The sequence below is a fragment of the Nelumbo lutea genome, chromosome 4, assembly GCF_056320005.1.
Source record: "Nelumbo lutea isolate HS-2025 chromosome 4, American lotus-T2T, whole genome shotgun sequence".
Taxonomy (NCBI): Eukaryota; Viridiplantae; Streptophyta; class Magnoliopsida; order Proteales; family Nelumbonaceae; genus Nelumbo; species Nelumbo lutea.
The window spans coordinates 99,391,431-99,414,890 of record NC_142687.1 but is presented as its reverse complement, the minus strand read 5'-3'; the positions used below and the strand labels follow the sequence as shown (position 1 = coordinate 99,414,890).

The 23,460-nt window shown below is 34.2% G+C and overlaps 2 protein-coding genes across 2 annotated transcripts; both read left to right on the top strand.

Moving 5' to 3' along the window:
* Window positions 1-229: 229 nt before the first annotated feature.
* LOC148862163 (laccase-17-like) lies at window positions 230-4,140 on the top strand. The gene is made up of 6 exons (XM_088982786.1): window positions 230-425; window positions 540-691; window positions 802-1,046; window positions 1,163-1,291; window positions 1,412-2,383; window positions 3,672-4,140. The coding sequence occupies exons 1-6, from the start codon at window positions 300-302 to the stop codon at window positions 3,800-3,802; spliced, it is 1,755 nt and encodes a 584-aa protein (XP_088838912.1). The 5' UTR covers window positions 230-299; the 3' UTR covers window positions 3,803-4,140.
* A 10,768-nt stretch (window positions 4,141-14,908) lies between these two features.
* On the top strand, window positions 14,909-16,908 carry LOC148862162 (zinc transporter 1-like). The gene is made up of 3 exons (XM_088982309.1): window positions 14,909-15,775; window positions 15,989-16,138; window positions 16,411-16,908. Exons 1-3 carry the CDS (start codon window positions 15,158-15,160, stop codon window positions 16,714-16,716), a joined length of 1,074 nt encoding a protein of 357 aa, XP_088838435.1. The 5' UTR covers window positions 14,909-15,157; the 3' UTR covers window positions 16,717-16,908.
* The last annotated feature ends 6,552 nt before the right edge of the window (window positions 16,909-23,460 follow it).

The following is a 23,460-nucleotide window of genomic DNA, read 5'->3' as shown; positions in this document are numbered from 1 at the left end:
GAAACGGTAGAATGAAGAAGAAATTTGAGGTCAATTAAATAAAATAATTTCACTTTGACAACACTCTAAAGTTAACGCGACCAGTGTTTGGTCACTTGGTCTGATCAAACTGACGAGAGCAGAGCCCTAGCTCTCGATCGCTTTCATTTTATTGTTACTGACTTCATCACCTAATCAACTCCACTCCAGCCTTCTGTCTATATAAAGAGACCTCACAAGCTTCCATGGCCTCATACTCAAGCAGCCAGTTGGATTAATTAATCTTGGCCTCTTGTCTCTCCAAAGAGAGAAAGATTGAGATGGGTTCTTATATTCTTTCATCACCGACTCTGAGAGCTATTCTCATGGTCTTGGGCACCCTGTGGCTCCTGCCGGAATTCATGGTGGCCGAGCGTTCAGGAATCACCAGGCACTATAAATTTGATGTATGCATATTGCATAGAATCATAGAATTCTGTCAACATATGTCATTTAGCTAACAAATTTTTTCTCTTGTATGTTTTTCCCTCACTTTGGGTAAATTTGAACCCACATTGCAGATCAAGCTTAAGAATGTGACAAGGCTATGCCACACCAAGAGCATTGTGACTGTGAATGGCCAGTTTCCGGGGCCCCGAATCATCGCTCAGGAGGGTGACCGGGTGCTTATTAAGGTGGTTAATCAAGTCCAAAACAACATCACCTTGCACTGGTAAGTTATTGTGGTGCTTAATTATTAAGGTAGTTGTGTTTGGTTTACAATTTACATGCATGATTAATACTTGAATTAAGTATGGTAAATGGTTGTTTATGGAAGAACAGGCATGGAATTCGGCAGCTCCGGAGCGGATGGGCGGACGGGCCGGCCTATGTGACTCAATGCCCCATTCAGACCGGCCAGGCCTATGTATACAACTTCACCATTACTGGACAGAGAGGGACTCTGTTCTGGCATGCCCACATTTCATGGCTAAGGTCCACCCTTTATGGACCCATTGTCATTCTTCCCAAGCGCAATGCCTCTTACCCCTTCACCAAACCCTACAAGGAAATCCCCATCATCTTTGGTAACTAAATGACTCAATAACAACCAATGAGATGAGTGAAATCATTAATTGTGCATGGTTTAATTTGTTCTAGTTATAATTTCACCAACAAGCAGAATTTTGACTTGAATTTCCAGGAGAATGGTGGAATGCAGACCCTGAGGCTGTGATCAGTCAGGCTTTGCAGACAGGAGGGGGCCCAAATGTCTCTGATGCCTACACCATCAATGGTCTTCCCGGTCCATTGTACAACTGCTCGGCCAAGGGTAACCCAACCAACCACTTTCAGGCCAATTTGGGTTTGGCCCAAGAACTAAACTATCCCGGCCAGTCTAGCTAACTGATGCTTTGATTTGCTTCACTTTGACAAATGCCTTAATTGACAGATACATTCAAGCTGAAGGTGAAGCCTGGGAAGACTTACCTCCTCCGTCTGATCAACGCTGCACTCAATGACGAGCTATTCTTCAGCATCGCCAACCACTCTCTCACGGTTGTTGACGTGGATGCAGTCTACGTGAAACCCTTCGACACAGAGACGCTTCTTATTACACCAGGCCAAACCATCAATGTCCTTCTAAAGACCAAGCCTCACTACCCCAACGCCACCTTCCTCATGGCCGCTAGGCCGTATGTCACCGGCCTTGGCACCTTCGACAACTCCACCACTGCCGGAATTCTCGAATACCAACTTCCATCCACCACCACCACCACCAGATCATCATCAGCAGCTAAGAAACTCTTGAAGCCAACCCTTCCTCCCCTCAATGACACCACCTTGGCCACCAACTTCGCCAAGAGATTGCGCAGCTTGGCCACAGCTCAATTTCCTGCAAATGTCCCTCAGACTGTGGACAGGCGCTTCTTCTTCACGGTAGGCTTGGGGAGTAGCCGATGCCCGCAGAACCAGACCTGCCAAGGGCCTAAAGGCACCAAGTTCTCGGCCTCAATCAACAATGTCTCCTTTGCACTCCCCAACACCGCCCTCCTGCAGGCTCATTTCTTTGGGCAGGCCAAGGGTGTGTACACCACTGATTTCCCCACAAACCCACCCTTTCCTTTCAATTACACCGGCACTCCACCCAACAACACATTTGTGAACAATGCTACCAAGGTTGTGGTGCTGCCTTTCAACACCAGCGTCGAGCTAGTGATGCAGGACACTAGCATACTTGGTGCTGAAAGCCACCCTCTCCACCTCCATGGATTCAATTTCTTCGTCGTTGGCCAAGGATTCGGTAACTTTGATCCCAACAAGGATCCTGCCAGCTTCAATCTTGTCGATCCTGTGGAGAGGAACACCGTCGGTGTGCCATCCGGCGGTTGGGTAGCCATTCGCTTCATCGCAGACAACCCAGGTGGGTAATCCTCCTCCTCCTCCTCAAAGCCTAATGATCCCAATCATATGGCAGACAACCGAACCGTGAGCCTTATTTTTTTTCTAAACCGAACCGGTACTACCGTTTTTTTTTTTGGAAAACCGGTAACCGAAGCTGATCGGTTAATCAGTTGATTGGTTCGATTAACGGTTGGTTTTGTTTATCGGTTTTTTTTTATTTTTATAATATTATATATAATAAATACAAAATATTATATTATATTATAAATAATAAATAATATATTATATATGTATATATTCATTTATAAGATATAAATAATATAAAATATATATGAAAAATATATAATATACATAAATATATGTATATCGGTCTGTTCAGTTAACCATTGGTTTTTTATATTGGTTAACTGAAACCACACCGATCCCTTTAGTTTTTTGAAAGTACCAAATTGATCAGTTCGGTTAACCAGAATTTTTGGTTCGGTTTTTTTCGATTTTTTACAATCATCCCTAGGCTTAGTTATATAAATCTTAGGGTCATTTATTCAAACATTCCTTGTAGTTTCATGGATTTACTAAAACCTAACTATAGTTTAAAAAATGACAATGTTGACCTTAACATTCTTCCAAACACATTGAATCTACAGAAAACAAAGAGATGTCATTCTTGTCCTTAATAAAATATGGGCAACAACTCTATTTGGTAAAATTTATGTTTGAAGAAGGAAGACACATTGCTCACAAAGAAACATAGATGTCATTATTCTCTCTTCTTCATTCTGCTGAAGCCAAACATTCTTTGATAGATCTGAAAATCAAACCTCGTTTCTTTTTAGAAGCTTTATACATAATTTTAGGGGTAATTTTGGAATAAAAAAGCTTAGGCCTAAGCCCTAAAACATTTTTTCACTCTATTTATATGGTCACATTACCATTTATAGACAGAAATACAAGGGATTAAGTAAATTGGCTGTAAATTATAGTGGGTGTTTTAATAAAACATAAAGGATGGGTTTTAGTAAATCTGTAAAACTACAAAGAGTGTTTCAGTGAACGATCCTAAATCCTATTTTGCCATTTCATTCATTTTAACCCCAAGGTGAGTAATCATCATCACCATCATCTAAGCTTTATGCCCAGTGCTGTATGCGGTGGGCCAAAGGTAATACAACTTTGGCTTGGGCGGTCCAGGCCCAAATTTGAACTTTCACCTGACATTAGCCCTGCAAGCCCAGCGCAAATTGAAGTCATACGAATTAATAATATTTTGTTTAATTCATTTCCATGGTGTGATTATATGTCAACAGGAGTATGGTTCATGCATTGCCACCTTGAAGTCCACACAAGTTGGGGTTTGAAGATGGCATGGGTTGTGATGGATGGAAATCTCCCAAATCAAAAGCTGCCACCTCCACCGTCTGATCTTCCAAAGTGTTGATCTTGATCGGTTCAATTCGTTTGGAATGGACTAGTGCAATGATTTTTTTAACTTATTAATTTTGATTTTTCGTTTTGTTTTTTTTTTTTCTCCTTTCAATATCTCAGCTCCCCTTAACAGAAGAGTCAATCCTTTGAGGCCTTGGTGTTTGTATTTGTTTTTTTCTTTAAAATTTTTATTTTTATTTAGAGAGAACAGTAAAAGAAAGGCCAAGTTTTTGTATTTGTCTGAAGATTTAGATGTATGTGGGCCTGTGGGCAATCTTTTCTTTTTACATCTTTGCTCAACCTTAAGGTTGTGTTTGGTTGCAGTGAAAATTCATTTGCATTGATGCAAAATTATGGTAGTGCAAATTATTTGAGTGTAAGTTTTGATTTATTTTTGTTTTAAATTTTATCTTACTTTGTTTGATTGCATTAAAAATTAAATAAATTAAGATCCAATGCAGAATAAAATAAAATTTAAAACAAAATTAAACCAAAATTTACATTTTTTTTCATTTGCAGTCTCATAAATTTATATTAGTGCAAATAAAATTGCACTGCAATCAAATACAGCCTAAGGCTTAATTTGGAAGGAATACAAATACAAATATATAGAGTGCAAAACTATGTATTTGTATTATTTTATATGTATATTTGTATTTGTAGTCCTCAGATACAATAAATAGAAGAATTGAAATGTCCTTTTAATAGAATACTGTGCCTATCATTTGAAGGTACCATAAACAAGTAAAGTGATTATCCATTGCAACTGTTAATGGGCTGACCTGTAATGGTTTTGTGTTTGTTCTATACTTGGCCTTGTCATGGTCAGCTATATGAATCCTCGTTTGCTTAATGCCGAATCATAAACATATAAGAGTTTGGCATAAGTTTCAATACTAGCTACCAATCTGATGCACCCTCCATTTTTGGGGCGGGATCAGCTGCCCAGTCCATGGAATGCGCCCCACAGTCCATCCCATCTGTGCATTCGAAGTATCTCCCCATCACAATAAGCGAGACCGGCTTCCATCAAGGCAAGCCCGTATCAACACTGTTTTAAAGCCTTTTGTAATTTTGTTGGACTGATGTTCTATTGGTACCTTTCTGAACGCATTTCTACCACCTGGTCTTCAGTGTTGCAATGCTTCAATTCAAATTCTTTTCCTTTTTTGCATCTAACTTACGAATGAAATGATGATGAATTTCTACGTGTTTGGTTCTTCCTTGGTGAATTGGATTTTTTGTGAGAGCAATAGTGGACGTGGACCTATTGTCACAATGTACCCAAGTTGCCTCGTTTTGCTTCTTATTCAGATCATTCGAAATCCTTCGTAGCCAAATAGCTTGGCATGTAGTCATAGTTCTTAAAAGTGCAATAGTAGATTGCTTCTTTGTTGTACAAGATATAACTCCTAAACTAAGGCTAAATAGGTAATTTGTTGTTCTTTTCCTATCATTAGTATTACCTGCCTAATCACTATTAGAAAAAGAGATTAGTTTAGAGTCAGTGACACTTGTATATCGTATGCCAAAATTGAAGTATCTCAAAATCTTATTTGTATCTCCAAGACGATGCTTACTTGGTCTATGCATAAACCAGGAAATAATGATTAAGGAATAGTAGACCTCCAACCATGCTTTTGAAATATTTCTCATCACACTTCTCAACACCATCGATGAAGGAAAGTTTCTCATTCACATTCATAGGAGTTTTAGTAGTTTATTGTTTGACATTCCAAACTTTCTCAAGAGATCCAAAGATTTTTTTTGATAGATAGAAATTTCATTACCATCTTGAATAACATGAATTCCAAGCATTTTGACATTTCAAAACATTGTTCATATTCTCCTTAAAATTTTTAACCATTTCAAAGACGTGGCATTTAGGTGACACCTCAACATTGAGAAAGCATATCACCTCGATAGGGCGCCTAGTAGCACCTTGTCTAAGGCCGACCTAAAGTACCTTAGTTTGTCGGACCTAAAGGACATCCGCATAAGGAGCGACCTCCTTTAGGATCCATTCGAGCTAAGTAGGGTACAAATGGCAACCTACAATGCGTGCTTGCCAACTTATAACATAGATCCGTTAACAAGACCGAGTTCTCTGGAGTAATAACGCTCGACCGTTAAACCAACCTACCCGCATCGGAGTCAATTGAAAGCCCCTTATCTCTTTGCACAGATTACGTAACCGACAGAGATATTATCTCCCAACTTAGTGAAAGTGGCTCCTAAGAATCTCGGATCGGTTACAAAGGGTATCTAATCCTTTATATAAAAAGGCATCATTCTCCTGAGAGAAGGTACACGCAATTAATCTCTTGCATACTCTCATCTTCTAAGCATTCTCATTCTCCAAGAAACTATTCTTTGACTTAAGCATCGGAGTGCCCACCCTGGGTAAAAGCAACCCGGGCATTTTGATATTGTTTTCTCATAGGTTTCTCTATAGGACTATACAGTTTATCATCCGAGCTACCTTCAGCTCGGCCAAACTTAGCTTGGCTTCTGACAAGGAGACCTCCAACTCAGTATCCTAGTCATCCACCGCGTGAGAGCTGCTAGATCGTGCTCCATCAATTGGCATCGTTTGTGGGAACCACTACTAAAAGCCAAGATCTCACAGTTCCAACACTTTCACGACAATAACAATGGCTTCATCAAGCAACCAACCTGCTAACAACAAGCAGGTCACACAGGGGCAAGACCAACCCACACTACTCCCGAAGGTCCCCTCAGTGACAATCGGACAAATCACTATGCCCTTGACTCCACCAAGCATCCCACCTGTGTCAAACTCGGCTCTTCCACTACCTTAGGTAAACACACCTCTTCCTACAGTCGATCCCTCAGTGGCTCCTGCTAGAATCGATGAGCGCCAGTTCTATAAGTTAGTGCAATGTGTTTGAGAGATGAACTCGCAAATGAGAGCATGGGAAGATCGGTTCACCACCTTGCTAGGGGTGCAATATCAACAACAATCTCAGTAGTAGTAGTAGTGAACGTAGTAGTAGCGACGACAACAACAATAGTAGAACACTGGGTGAACCCTAAATTGGTTCCTAACTAGGTCCCTAATCAGGTTCCCAACCAGGTTTCTAACCAAGTTCCGAACTAGGTTTCCGATCAAAACCTGAACCAAGCCCCGATGGAAGGGCAGAGCCAAGCTACTACGCCCATTGGTACCGAAGCTGCCAGCTCAACCGAAGGAGATGCTGTAGATGTACACACCATGCCTTAGAGTCAACTTACCTCGTCCGTGAGTGAGGTGGATAGAAAAATGAGAACAAGGAATCCAGTTTGATTGGCAACTTGCCCGCATGATACATATCTCGCACCTCGCCGCTAGCCATTGAGATACTTGCGGCCCCGCGACCTAAAGATTTCAAGGCCCCCAGTCTCGAATCCTATGATGGAATAATAGACCCTGTGGATGACATCGATAGTTTTCAAGCCTTAATGCAGCTATATAGGACCAATGGTGCAAGTCTGTGCATGGCTTTCCTAACAACTCTCTGAGGCATAGCTTGGATGTGGTACTCGAGATTGGTCACCTAATCCATAAGAAGTTGGAACTAGTTCACCACGCACTTCGCCACTAGCAAGAGGTTCCCCAAATCCGTGACTTGCCCATTGAATGTCATCTAGGGACTGAATGAGATCCTCTGAGATTACATCAAGAGATTCTATTTGTAGCGTCTACAAATCCCCAACCTTGACCCAGCAGTACAACTCATCGTAGCGGTGAATGGTGTCCGCCACTTTGACTTACGCTGGGAAGTTGAGTTGAACCCTCCAGCCTCTATGGAGGAGTTCCTCACCCAGGTTGATAAGTTCATGAAAGCAGAGGAGGCACTGGTTTGAGTCCATAGAAATACCAGCCTATGTATTTTACATAATGAATAGGTTCACTAGCACTCTTATGGAAGTCATTTTCTACAAAATACCAGCCTATGTATTTTGTTGTACTAGGTTCTTGGTGCTTGTTTGAGCCCATAGAGTGTCTTATTCAATTTTTACACTTTATGATCCATGCCTAGGGGTGGCCACGAGCCAAGCCTTTCACGAGCTATTCGAGCTCGGATCAGCTTGGTTCAAACTGAGCCAAATTCAAGCTCGATATATAAGCTCATTTGCTAATCGAGCCAAACTTGAGCCCAGTGAATCTTGGCTCGTGAGGCCCGTGAGCATAGTATTAAATAAATAAATTTTATTATACATACATAAATACATACATACATACATGCATACATACAATAATTTTATTATATATAATAATAATTTTTATTTTTCATGTATAATAGTAAATAATTTTTATAATTCTTATTTTCTTGTATGTAAAATAAAAATAATTTTTATAATTATTTTGTGTATATAACATTAAATAATTTTCATAATTCTTAATTTTTGTCTAAAAATAAAAAGTAATTTTATAAATATATTTTTTTATTCAAAAAAATTGGCTTATAGTCGAGCTCGAGCTAAGCTGAGCCGAGCTCAAGCTCAAGTGTCTAGCTCAAATCGAGCTTGAGCCTGATACTATTCCTGCGAACCCAGCTCAAATAGCCAAGTATTCGACTCAACTCGGCTTGAATCCATCCCTATCCATGCCTTCCTTCTCAAATCCCTATGGTTGCTCAACATATATCTCTTCCTCAAGATCACCATTGAAGAAGGCTGATTTGATATCAAGCTGAAAAACCTACCACTTCTTTTGGGTTGCTAAGGCTAAGATAGTTTTAAAGTGTTAATTATAGAGACAAGTTCAAAAGTTTCAAAGATACCATTACGTTATTGCTTCTTTTTTAGGAGGTAGATTAACCAATGTCCATGTGTCGTTTTTTACAATGACATTTATCTCTTGTTGCATTGTATTACACAATTCTTCTTTTGTTATTGCATCTTCAAAGCATGTTGGCTTCATGGCACATAGAGCAAGTACACAAGAATAATATATTTCATTAAGTCTTCTTATCTTCCTTGGAGGAGTTGAAAGAGCAAAATAAGATGGGATTATATCATGCATAGGCTTAACAGAAAATTCATTTGTTTCAATACACTAGTTAGTGTGCATGTGCTTTGCATATAGCAACTTTTTATGATGATGGTAATAATAGATAATATGTTTCCAATTTTTTATTACAATTTTATATATTTCTATTAAAATTATTCATATTTTTCACACTTATTTTTATTTAATATGCTGAAATATATGATATTAGATATGTGCTCAAATGTTTTCTACCAATTTTTTGTATTTTTATACTTGTGTATTTTCATCTTTTAATTATTATTATTATTATTATTATTATTATTATTATTATTATTATTATTTAATTATGACATCAAAATGGTTGATACATTTGCCCCAAAAGGTTGAACTTTTGACTTACCACTAAACAAGAAAACAACTCCATTTCTGAGTTAGTTTTAAATTTGTATTTTATTTCTATCGTCATTAAAAATAATTGTTCTTTGTCATATTTATTTTTCATTAATATAGTTAATTAATATAGGACTATATGAAAGAATGGGAGTTGGTACCCTAAATATAAGACTTAATGAGAGGAAATTGAATGAGTAGAAATGTAGTAGTTCAAATTACATTTTGCACCACCACAATTAGATAGGGGCCAAGTTTAAAAATAGGGGCATTCTTGTCGAAAATAGGATTCAATGAATGTTAATGGGTGCTAAGACCTTTAATATAAGAGTTAATGAGAGGGATTTGAATGAGGAAAAAAATGGTTATTCAAATTAGATTTTAGTCATTACAATTAGAGGGGGACCAAATTAAAAAAAAAAAGGAGGTATTTTAGTTAAACAAAAGTTTCGCACTCTCATTCACACTTTTAATAGTAGTATAGATAAGGGCACAATTTGATTAGTTTCCTAATTCTAAGCTTCATTTTCATTAAAAATCACATTATGACATATGATCAACCTTTTGGAGATAGGATCATAGTGTTGATAGCTTTTTGTCTTCTCACTATACTCAATGAAAATGCATTTTATACTTTAGTATCTAATTTCCTTCTTTGTTTTGAATGTATGAATGCATAGGCTAAATAATTAAAAACTTTTAAATGATTTACACTGGATTTTATTCATCTCCAAACTTCATATGGAGTTTTACTATTGACAATCCCTTATCGTATAGCATGCTTCTTATTGCTATTTCAATAATAGTCCTATTTTTGTGCTTAGCCACACCATTTTATTATGGTTTGTAGATGGTTAGATGCATTCCCTATTATGGTTTGTGCTTAGCCACACCATAAATCAAACCAATGTTTTTGAATTGTCGTTGATCCGAATGGTTGGGCTATTAATTTGGCCTGGGAATCGTTCAGGAAACTAGTTCTCTTATCTTCCCAAATCTCTGATTTTTGGCCAAAAACCGTTAAATTGGTCAATGATCTGTTAACCTAGGAGATCAACTATCGATCTTTTCGTGCATGTTCAATGAGTCTTTTTTTCTGTTTTTTATTTTAATTGTTTTAATTTTTTTGTGAGAATGAATTTTTCGTTCGATCTGTCAACCCAAAACCGATGACCAAAATCGTTCCTAGTCCATTTTTAAAACATTGAACCCAACTTCATCCAAGAGAAGATTTGTTGCCGGGACAAAAACTAAATACCAACGACTTTTCTTTATTTGTTTTCATTTATTTGTCACAAAACCAAAACAAACACCCGGAAAACTTGTTCAACACCCTAAATATATAAAATTAAGTTTGCACAAAGCTGAAACCAATTTCCTAACCCATTAATATAATTACCTCAAAAAAATCCATTAAGACTTAAAACTTAAGCCGCCTTGTCTTTCTAAAAACAAAGGGGAAAATCAATCATCAATCTGAGACATTAATCAAGTCCAAGCAATGGCTAAACTTTTCCGAATAAGAATAAATTTTTGTTTTAAACTAATGAGTTGGGAGCTAAATTAAACTTCCAGTATTGAAAGAATTCAGCTTTCTAATTTAATTATCAAGCGTTAAGTCACATTTATTTCCATTTAGCTAGTAAAAAAATTTAAATTGCATGGACTTTATGTGCATGTTACACTTAGGTAAGATACTGACGATATGGAAAATATTATCTACACCAATATGCATTTGACACGTGGTCACCGCAGAGGGTGACCTCATTTTTTCACAGGCCTCTGAGGGTGTTTCCAGTATTTCACCCCTTTCCTTAATGACAGAATCTGTGATGAGGCATTACGACCATGACCGAACCGTAGCCTCCGGTTCATTAAATGCAAGAATAACACCCGATTACGTGGTCATGGCCTTAGGCTGTGTTTGGTTGCAGTGCAAATTTATTTGTACTAATATAAATGCATAGGAATGTGTAAACGTAAAAAATACAAATTTTTGTTTAATTTTGTTTTAGATTTTACTTTATTCTACTTTATGTTTTAATTTACTTCATTTGCACTGCAATCAATAAGATTTGAAACAAAAATAGGTAAGAATTTACATTCAAAATTTTTTTTCCTGTCATGGTTTTGCATCAATACTTGCAACCAAACACAACCTTAGTAAAACCCATCATCATCGTGACCTGACATGCAGAGCTGTTACAAAATGGAGACCGGATCTGCTCCTCACACCTGGTGCTCATGCATTGGGAACATCTCCAGTACTTAATCCTGTGAAGCGCCCGTTTGTGAGGAACATATCCCATCACTACAAAATGACCATAATGGGTGCACTTTTTGACATTGAATTGGATACCCAATTCAATATTAGTAGTAATTGAGACCATATTTATTGGGAATGCTTAAAAACAAGTGTTTATTGGGAATAAGTGCTCATTACGGTTGAGATTACATACTTAAGCACTTATTGGTGTTTAGAAAATAAGCCTAGAATAATTGTTTATTTTAAAAATGATGGCTTACTTTTTAAGCCCAAATTTCCAGATTTTTTATGTGCTTATACAATAAGCACTTATTCAATTTTTTTTCTTTCAAAGTTATCTCTAGTTGAATTTTAAAATACCACTTATAAAATTATCCCTACTTGAATTTTAAGAAGTACTTTCAAAAAGTTATTTTGTAAAAGTACTTTCGTAAAAGTGTTTTCATAAAGTGCTTTTATGTAAAAGTACTTTTCATAAAATAACTTTCATAGAAGTGCTTTCATAAAAGTATTTTTGTAAAAGTAATTTAATAAAAGTACTTTCATAAAGGGTATATTTTGAAAATTTGAAAGCAAATGAAGAACAAAATAGTCACAAATGATTATTGAAGTGATTATTGAAGAAAAAGACTACCAAATGCCCGATATGAAATAAGTGCTTATTTTTTCAAATAAGCACTTGAAATAGTAGGGTGCCAACTGAAAATAAGTGTTTATTGGAATAAGCATTTGTTTTTAAGCACTTATTTTTAACATAAGCACTCCCAAACATGGCCTGAATCCCATAGACTAAATTGGTAGATGCCTATTTTTATTGTTACCCAACTTGTTTTAACATGGTGTAGGGTTTTCTATAGTATCTAATGCTACACGGGCTGGTCTCAATTCTTTTTGGTTTTTTAAGGTGAGATCAAAGAGGTTAACTCCTACACTTGACTCGTCCCTTATTGGTAGTTTTTTTTTTTAATTGGTTTTATTTGTTGATTATTTAGCCTAATAATATCTCCATTTCAATATAATTAATTTTTATTAATAATTATAGTTTAATGTAAATATACCTAATGTATCTAAAGTTATAGTTAAATTGACCATTTAATGTATATATATGTAGTTTGGTGAATGGATCCTGTCATTAAGGAGAGAGAGAGAGAGAGTTTAATGGAGTAATCGAAAGGAGAGAGAATTAATGGCATGAGTTATTGAAGAAAAGAACTAATGTCACAATTAATTACAAGAGATAATTAAAGGAATTAATGAAAAAGAGGAGAAAGAGTTAGTGAGGAGAGATAAAAGTCTTAAAAGTGATTGGCACTTTGAGTTTTTTTGTTCATTTTAAAATTAGAAAAATTCAAAAAGTAGGAAATAGATAAGTGCCAACAACCAAAAAATAGGAGAGTCTTAGCTTATTGAAAAATTCTGTTTTAATATATAGATATAAATTTGGATAGGCTCCAAAAGGGAAAGGCGGCTAGGGTTTGAATGGGAATTAAAATCAACAGGAATGAGGTTTCATTCCCAAGGGAGGGGAAGGGAATGGCCATTCCCTCAAATGAGGGAATGCCATTCTAGTAGGAACGGGAATGAAATTCCGATTCTGCCCAACCAAACAGTTGGAACCGGAATAGTCCATTCCGATTCCGATTCCAGACCCCTATTCCAGCAAACCAAACGGGGCCTTAGAGTTGCTAGGGATCTTGGGCAGATTGAGCATTAAAAGTTTCAACCAATAAGATTGTGCTAATTAGAATCTTTCTTGATGAAAGGGCAAAATGGGGAATTTGGTGGGTAGATAGTCGAGTGTCTCAAGAAGATGATGACAAGGTCACATGACCTGAAAACCAAGTGAGAGGGTAGGCTTTCTTGTTTGGGGGTTTCAACCAATGAGAGTGTGTACACCAAAATCTTTTTAAATCTAGGGGTAAAATGGAGATTTTGGGGCTAAAATTTGGTGGGTGAATAGTTAAGGATTTTAGGAGAACAATCGTAATGTTTGATGGTCTTAAAAATTTGGATGAAACGAAGGCTTTTGTGTTTGGAGGATCAAAGCCAATGAAAATGACAAGATCGAAATCTTTTTAAATAGAGGGGAAAATGAGGACTTTTGGACCGAAATCCGACTGGTGAGTAGTTGGTGGTCTTAGAAAGGTAATGGTAAGGTTTATTGAATTCAAGAACAAGGCCAAGGGAGGTCTTTATGTTTGGGGAGTTTAAAACAATGAGAATGGTCAAATCGAAATATTTCTTAAAGAAGGGGTAAAATGGAAATTTTTGTGGGCAAAGTATGGTGGTTGAATATGTAGTGATGTTTGAAGATGATGGTAAGGTTTTATGGTCTTAAAAACAGGTCAAAGAGAAGGTTTTGAGGTTTAAGGGATCATTTCCAATAAGAATGGTCATATCAAAATCTTGGGGTGAAATTTGATAGGTAGATGGTCAATGAAAAATTTTGGGGTGAAATTTGATAGTTAGAAGTGTTGGAGTGTAAGATTTGTTGAAATGAAATCTTCCATGGATGGATGATAAAACCTTGGAATTTGGGGCTGAGATTTGATGTGATTGGATATTTCATAATTCTAGTTCAAATGATGGAGTGTGATCATGTGAAATGTTGTTGATGGGGGAATGATTGGAATCATTGGATGGGAATCTTACAAGTTAAGGGTATTTGAGTGGAAATTTGGTTTCTAGGATTTTGATATATACTGAAAAGAAATTAGATTAGACACTTGGGCACAAAAGGCCTTTCACATCCTTTGGCATTACAAGTTGCAACCCTTGTCGCATTCTTCACCCCGTTTTCAAAACCTATGTACAGATCATCCTCATATGGTTGACTTACAATTGGTGCATTCACTTATAATTGTTACATAGGCATTATGCATAGTGTGGCGAGGAGGAGATATGGGACCCCAAGAAACACTAATTTAATAAGTAACAAACAAGGGAAAATCTATGATATTGAAAAGATGTGATATAAAAAGAGTTTTGACCCATTAAAACCCACTCATGAATTTTAATAAATAACATCTAATTCTTTATGACGTTGATGATTCCAATTTATTTGAATTTTAATAAATAACATCTAATTCTCTATGACGTTTATGATTCCAATTTATTGATTAATTGTTTTTCGGATATCATATTTCTTCCAACAAACAAAGCCTAAACATGGCGTAAGGGGAATGCCCTGAAATTTGAACTCGGTTTCTTTTGATGTAAAATATGCGTATCACACAACTCGCAAAATGTAAAATGTTGCCACAAAATTGTTGTGTCATCAAGCATAATTATAAATAAAAGAATAAATAACTCCTATAACGACATCTCGTCAGTTGACTCTGCCAATCTAAGCAAAGCACTGATCCCACTCCAAGCTTAAAGCCATGTTTCCACAGCACGATGACAACATAATGTCCACACTCCACACCCTGGATTTATTGCTTTTAATATCTATCAGTGCTTTCTGCTTTCTTTTCTGCCTTTTCCGCTTCTCAATTCAATCCATCGCTTTTTGCGGGAGGGCTCGGTTAAGCTATCTCCAGTATCTGTCTTTTTTTCTTTTCTCTTTAATTGTCAAATTCAGAAGTCAGAACCTCTGAAACGAGCTGCTGGCTGTGCTGCACTGATGCTTATATAATTAAGGGATCCTGGTAGACCTCACATTTCCAACAACTTCAGCGCTCTCTGTTCTTCGTCTCATTCTCTATCACTCAACCATGAATAAGCTTCAGCCTGGTCCATCTAAGCACTTGAGAATCTCATCAACTCTCTTCCTCTTCATCCTCCTCCTCCTCCTCCCCATCTTAGCTTCTGGCGAGTGCACCTGTGATCCAACAGAGGAAGAGCATGACAAAGCTACATCACTTAAATATAAGATAGCTGGGATGGTAGCAATTCTGTCGGCCAGTGCGATTGGAGTCTGTATTCCGGTGCTCGGAAAGTCATTCCCGCCGTTGCGACCTGACAATGATATCTTCTTTATGATCAAGGCCTTCGCAGCTGGTGTAATCCTAGCAACTGGGTTCATACACATTCTCCCCGATGCGTTCGAGAAATTAACGTCGCCTTGCCTCAAAGGGAAGGTGTGGGAGAATTTTCCGTTCACTGGGTTCGTCGCAATGATGTCTGGAATCATTACGTTAATGGTGGATACCATTGCGACCAGTTACTTCCAGAGGCTTCACTTCAATAAAGCTCAGCCGTTGAGTGTCGACCAGGAGACGGGCGGTGAGCATGCAGGGCACCTCCATGTTCATACGCATGCTACGCATGGTCACTCTCACGGATCGGATTCAAGCAGTTCGGAGCTTCTTCGGCATCGAATCATTTCTCAGGTAAAGTTGCCATGGGAGTTGGACTGACCTATCTCACTCAAATGGGTTGTTGAGAAATCTGGTATTTGGCCAGAATTTTGGTGGTTTTCCATCTCCTGCTTCTCTTCTCCAATTAATCCTTCTGTAGGGTTTCTGAATTCCCTTCACTGTTTTGCCCTGATTATTATGAATTTATGAGAACTGAGTACTAATAATGATGTATTGGTGATGAAGGTTTTGGAGTTGGGGATTGTAGTTCACTCTGTGATTATTGGTATTTCTTTGGGAGCTTCTGAAAGCCCTTCAACAATTAGGCCCCTGGTTGCAGCTCTGACTTTCCATCAGTTCTTTGAGGGCATAGGACTTGGGGGGTGTATCACTCAGGTATCAAATTTAAACCATTTGTTTCATTTCATTTACCGAATTGCAGTATGTTGTCCTCTGTTTCTTGGACCCCACCCAAGGAGTAGAGCTCCACTTGGGTTGGTCTCAAGTGGGTCCTATGCTTTTAAATCATTTATGTAGGTTCAGTCCAACTGCAATGAAAATGATGGTTAATTTCATTTGAGAGTTTGTATCTCTGGTTCAATTGCTTTTTGTCTTTTATTTGTTTATTAATTGATAGATATTTCATCATTTTTCATGTCTGTCAACAGGCAAGATTCAAAAGGAGGGCTGTAGTGGTGATGACACTGTTTTTCTCTCTTACCACTCCTGTTGGGATTGCAGTGGGCTTAGGAATAACAAACATTTATGATGAGAACACTTCAACTGCTCTAAGCGTTGAAGGGGTTCTTGATTCTGCTGCAGCTGGGATCTTGATTTATATGGCGCTTGTTGATCTACTTGCAGCTGATTTCATGAACCCTAGGATGCAAAGCAACGGAAGACTTCAGATTGGAGCATATATCTCACTTTTAATTGGGGCTGGTTGCATGTCTGTCTTAGCTAAATGGGCATAATAGTTGTGGTTGATGCACAGGAAATATTTGCAATATTTGTACTTTTGCTCTTTTTACTTTTTTGAATTTGAAAGTAAAGCATTGTTGTTTTGTTTTCATTTACAGACATTCATGTAATAATGTACTTGTGCCTTTTACATTCATAAATGATTAAATCATTAAATGTAGTTTTTGATGGGTACAGAAGAAAAACTGGAAGATATGGAGCTGTTTTTATTCATCTTCTTTAGAGAAACTAATTGGTTGGGCCGAAGCTTTTTGGCTGAAGGACAACAGCCACACATTAGGAATATCTTTCATACATGTTAAATTTATGGGAACATATTTCCAATATCTGGCTGAATTCTCATGCTTTCACAGAATAGTGGCGGAGACCTGAGCGATTCAAGAGTATACAATTGTTATATATAATAATTAATAATCATTCATATTTTATATAATACTTTTAATATTATTTTACAACACAAAAATAACAATAATTAATTTTAGATATCATTGTTTATCAAATTTAGAGATGACAATTTTCTCCATTTCCCCAATCATTGTGGGGATTTTTCCTGAATGGGGGCAGAGATGTGGATGATTTTTCCCTCACGGGGATAAAGATGAGAAAATTTTCATCCCTGTTGGCGGGGACGATGCGGGGATGGGGAGAGTGCTCTTTGCCCCACGCGGACCTCGATCCCCACCCCATGGGATCCTCATTAATATATATGTATATATACACATACATTTATATATGTATATATGTATGCATACATCTATATATTAATGTTTTTAAAAATATAGTTGAATATATTTGAATCTTTTCTAATAGGATTGCAATTTTTAATTATTTTATTTTATTTTTTAAATAAAATAAAAAATAAAAACGTAGTGGTTGACATTATAAAAAATCACGGGGAGTGGGGATCCCCATGGTGATGGGGATAACTTTGTCCCCGCCTCGCCCCGTCCCGTTGCCATTCCGAATCAAACTAAGGAAAATGATCGACCTGCTTTCTAGTATTTCTAGTCAACTTTGGTTGAACAATTTCCCAACCATTTGTATTATTATTAGATATCTATTATATTTTCATTATAAATTTATTTTCAATGGTTGTGTACTTTTCCTATAAATTTTTAATAATTATTGGAGATTAAACTATTGTTATTTATTAGAGATTAGACTATTAATTTAATTGAAATTGGGAGTGTTCAATGATTGGTTCAGTTCAGTTGCAGGCCGTTTGACTAACCAAATCGATCTAGTCAAGTTGGGAGTTTATCACTCGAAACTGATTGACCATTATTTAAAACCCACAAACACGGATTGTATCGGTTTGGGCCTATTTTCGGTTTGGTTCGTTTGTTCAAAAGATTTAAACTTAAAAGTTAAACTTAAATTTAATAAATTATAATGATATTATTAAAAAATAAAATATTTTAGACTAAGAAATATGAGAATTTTTTCACTTTCCTGTATTAAAAATTAAATTTAAATATAAAATATTAATAAATATTTATGGTTGGGTCTGTTTAATTTTGGTCAGTTTACAAATGGCCAAACTAAAATTGACCTAACTTAGTCGGGTTGGAAAATTACTAAACCAAAGCCTATTGGAAATACTAAAAAATCGACCAACTTGGGTTGAATTCGATTGAACTGGTTATTAAAAAGTTAAAATATAAAACAATTATATACTCTTATGTATTTCTATTATTTAACTTTTGCTTAACAAAGCCCGTGCCATGCACGAATCTCCACTAGTATATAGATATAGATGCATAGTTTTTGCTCGCAGGAATCCCATCACTACAACCAAAAGCTACCACTAGAAAGCACTCTTAATTGGGCATTAAAAAAAATTTTCAAAAAAATATATTTTTCTATTTTTTTTTGGCTAAGGACAGTATATTTGGGCTTTATGGTGTAGCCCCATCTTGCAAAGGCAAAAGCTGCCTTGGAAAGACCCCCAAACGGGGACTAAAATAACTTCAATGAAAATAAGTTATTTTATTATTTTGGCTTAAAGGACTGCAAATTTGGGCTTTTCACCTAACATTATTTATAGGCCGTCCAAGTACATCTTACAAAGCCACCGGAAAGCCCTTCCAATGGCCACAACTCTAACTCTTAGCTTTTAAAAGTTGTTTTTCTTTTTCATTTTTTGTTTTTCCAAATTCATGGAAACGTGGGCGAATTGGATTGAGCTGCTTTGTTGAATAATGAATGGGGCAAGTTGATGGTGTTCAAGGGAATCAACATGTACGGGTGGAATGGTGTGATATTAACACCATACTTTTTTTTATCAAAAAAGACACTATACTTTTGGGGGGAAAACAAGGTTCGGAAATGTTATGTGTACCAGAAGGGCAAATTTAAGAGGTATATCGGGATACACCTTGGATACGTATAAATACGGATGAAAAATTAAGAGACGCATGAAAACACATGTAAATGCTATAAATACTCTAATAAATTCATAAATAAACATTAATGTCACTAAATATAAGACTTAAATGACTTATTTATACATAAAAATCACGTGTTTTAATGAGCTTTTATAAAAAAACATTATAATCAACAAACAGGAACAAAAACATACTATTTAATAAAATACTTAATTCAGTTCCAATCTGCCAAGTTCCAACTTCAAATTTTAAATCTATTATAATTTACAAATTCAACATTTGAATCCCATTATGATGTTTAAAAGTTAAAACTTTACATGAAATCATGAATCACATAATTGATCAATTATTATATAAATTATCCAATTTTAAGTGTTAATGTGTTAGTTATTCAGAAACATTTTTATTTTTTTAAAATATATATTTTTTCAATTATTATCTAATACAAATATCCAATTAAACAAATAATATCTGTTTTCATATTTTTGAGGCCACAATTATATTCACATTCAAATTATAGATTATCATATGAAATATACCAATGCCTTTTATTTTGTATTTTTTAAATATTTTTAAATATTACTAAAAAATCTTTTTAATTGTTTTAAACATTTTTCCAAGTGTTATCTAATCCATTTAAGCAATCAACAATCATTGAATCAAATAATTATGTAAAATTTATAATTATTGAATCAAACATTTTTCTGTATATTTTAAATAATTATTTATTTTTACTCAAATAATTATTTTGCATGCTTTATTATAAAAATTAAACAAATATATTTTTTTGAATGGCTTCATGGACATCTATTTTTTTTATTCTAAAATTAATAATTATTTTGCAAGTTTTATTCTAAAAACTAAATAATTATTTATTTTTATTCAAATAATTATTTTTCATGTTTTATTCTAAAAATTAAATTAAAATAAAAAAAAAGTAAATATGTAACAGAAAATTTGAATGAATTTGTGGAAATAATATCTGAAATACTTAATTTGCATATTGAATTCTAAAAACTAAATAATTATTTATTTTTATTGAAATAATTATTTTGCATGTTTTATTCTAAAATTTAAAAAGTAAATATGTAACAGAAAAATTGAATGGGTTTATGAACATAATAGATCATCCATATATTTATTGTGAATATTTATTATTAGAATTTTATCATAGCAAAAAATTAGAGAAATAAATAAATATTTATAATCTAGAAATAAGAATAAAAAACAAATTAAAATTTTCATATGATATTTCGATATATTGATGTCATTCTTAGCTCTACAACATACTCAACCTATATATTTTATATTATTCTAAAAATTATAAAATAAAAATATCAATTATTTAGAAGAAATTTAAATTGATATATGAACGTGATAGATCATCCATAGATCTACAACATAATCAATATTTAGAGGTAGATCACAAAAAAAAAACCTAAAATAAATGGGATCTTTTGCACAAGAATTACATATCAACATACACAGAGATGTTTCTAAGCATCCAAAAAAAAAAAAAAAAAAAACACAAAAACATTGGCTGAGATTGTAAAAAAATTGAAGAAACATACATATTTTCGCTCATTTTTTAACAATCTTGAAAAACTTGTTGGATCTTGGAAATTTGTGGATGTTTTGGTGGGTTTTGGCAAGATTTCATTCTCCAAGAATGGTATGAAGGTTTCTAGAGGGTTTTGGGAAGAAAGAGGGCTTCTAAAATGAAGTTTTTTTTAGAAGCCCTCTTTTGAATGATTTTTTTTTTTTTGGTTTTCCGCAACAGTAAAACCGCATTGTACTGGCTAATACGCTACCATATCAGTTGCGTATTTGCCGATACAACACTGAAATAGGTCGATACTTACCAAAACGTTACCGATACGGGCACAATACGTTTCCAGAATGGTACTAAAGATTTGGTACCATTCCCCGTGCCGGAACCTCAAAGATACGATACATATCGGCCGATACGTAACGAAATTTTGAACCTTGGGGCAAAATCAAATTTGTATACTCAAGCAAATCATACTTTGTGTAAATTTCTTAAATTAACCTTATGGTTTGACTAATTGACTATGTATACCTTTACTGTTTCACAATTGTCTTGACCCTAACAAAGGCTAGGGGTGCTCACGGTTCGGTTGAGACATTTTTTGGAATCGAACCGGTACTATTAGTTTTTGAAAAATTGGTAACCGAAACCGAACCAAAGCTAGTTGGTTAACTAGTTGACCGGTTCGGTTAACCGTCAGTTCGATTCATCGATTTTTTGTTTTTTTTAGTTTTTACAGTATATGTTATAAAAATATATAAATATATAATAAAAAATTATAAATATATAAAATATTATATTTTAAATGATAAATAATATATAATATATTATAAATATATATATATAATGCATATTTATTAATTTATAATATATAAAAAATATAATATATATAAAATATATATAATATACATAAATATATATATAATATATAGAAATATATGTATACTACTCAGTCTGGTTAACCGCCAATTTTCTATATTAGTTAATCGAAATAGAACTGGTACCTTCGATTTTTTAAAACATCAATCTGAAACCAAACCGACCGGTTTGGTTAATTGATTTTTTGGTTTGATTTTTTGATTTTTTTTTTGCTCACCCCTACCCTATAGTTTTGAGAAGAAAAGTGCAAATACCTCATTTCCCTTGGCTTTTCAGTAATAAAGGCATTGAAATTACCAAAATACCCTTATCATTGTTAATGTATTATCATACATAATTTAAATTTTCAAATTAACCCTTCACTAATTTATTTTGATAGACAATTTTCAAAGAATTATTCTCGTTACTTTTCTTGGACAAATGCAAAAAGGCTGAAGTGAAGTAAAATTAATGCATTACATCAACACTTTTTATATGGAATGTTGACTAAAGGAAGGTATATGCACCTTTTTTCAAAACAATAGGGGATGTTGTTGTTAGGGTCAAAACACTGGGGAGTTTCATAGGATTGTTAGAAAATCCAATGAGGTTTTTATAATTTTCCTTATTTGTAAATGGGATTTAAATTGACTTTAAAATAATTACAATATGTTTAATACTAATATTTTTTATTAATTTTTTATATTAGTAAAAATTGAAATTATTTAGTATATTAAGTTTTTATTAAGTTTAAATTCCTTATGAAACTTAATTAACTATATAATTTTTTATTTTTAGTGGAACTTAAGTTGGTTTTAAATTAATAAATTTAATTATAAAACTAATAATTGTTAGATGATTTTGTATTAGTTTATATGAATTTTAACTTAATTCATCTTATTCCTTTTATTTATTAAATTAATATTTTTTTATCAATAACTATAATTAATAATTATTTATTTTATTTAAGTAACTTACTAAATTATTTTTATTATGGTTAATTATTTTTTATTTTTTTAAGTGGAATATAAATAGATTATAATTTTAAATAGAAGTAGATTATTTATCACAATAATATATCATTGAATATCTTAATTTCAATTAATTAATTTTACTGATAATTACAGTTTAATGTAATATATGTATGCATGTATATAATTATAGTTAAATTTATTTATATATGTATATATATAATTAAATTAAAATGGACATTTATATAGATATGAATTTTATGCAATTTAATGAAGTAATGGAGATGGGAGAGAATTGGCCATGTTTGGTTCAACTCTCATTCTTTCTCATTCTTACCCAAGACAAAATTCTAAAATAGATAAGAATGGGTAAAAATAGGCAGAATGAGAAAATATTGTTAGATCCAAACACTTTTTTCCTAAAAATGAATTCTTTTTAGACTAACAAGTGCTCTATGTTTATCATTTTATTCTTCAAAAAATAATTTTGTTGGTATTCATAAACTGCTAACCTAGGTCTCTAATAGTCAATGTTTACAAGTTGACATATAGATGCTTTGTAAAAGTACTTTCTTAAAAAAGTGATTTTATATAAGTATTTTTCGTAAAAGTGCTGTTGTAAAAGTACTTCCATGAAAGTGCTTTTATAAAAGTACTTTCATAAAAATACTTTAGGGAAGTGCTTTTATAAAAGTACTTTTGTAAAAGTGTTTTTATTAAAGTGCTTTCATAAAAGTACATTTAGTACTTTATAGAAGTGCTTTAATGTAAAAGTACTTTTGTAAAAGTGTTTTCATAAAAGTATTTTTGTAAAAGTGCTTTTGCAAAAGTAAACATCTATGGCAACAATTTTATAGGTAGAGTTTCCTCAAAGAATGAAAATGAGCAAGATGGGGCATGACTATTTTTCATACTGCATGCTACTTAATTTTTGTGCTATTCTAAAAAGAATGTAGCCCATGACAAGAATTT

Coding starts and splice junctions, on each gene's coding strand:
- LOC148862162 (XM_088982309.1), top strand. CDS start 15,158: ATGAATAAGCTTCAGCCTGGTCCATCTAAGCACTTGAGAATCTCATCA. Junction 15,776..15,988: donor GGCATCGAATCATTTCTCAG/GTAAAGTTGCCA, acceptor TTGGTGATGAAG/GTTTTGGAGTTGGGGATTGT. Junction 16,139..16,410: donor TTGGGGGGTGTATCACTCAG/GTATCAAATTTA, acceptor GTCTGTCAACAG/GCAAGATTCAAAAGGAGGGC.
- LOC148862163 (XM_088982786.1), top strand. CDS start 300: ATGGGTTCTTATATTCTTTCATCACCGACTCTGAGAGCTATTCTCATG. Junction 1,047..1,162: donor GGAAATCCCCATCATCTTTG/GTAACTAAATGA, acceptor TTGAATTTCCAG/GAGAATGGTGGAATGCAGAC. Junction 1,292..1,411: donor GTACAACTGCTCGGCCAAGG/GTAACCCAACCA, acceptor CTTAATTGACAG/ATACATTCAAGCTGAAGGTG.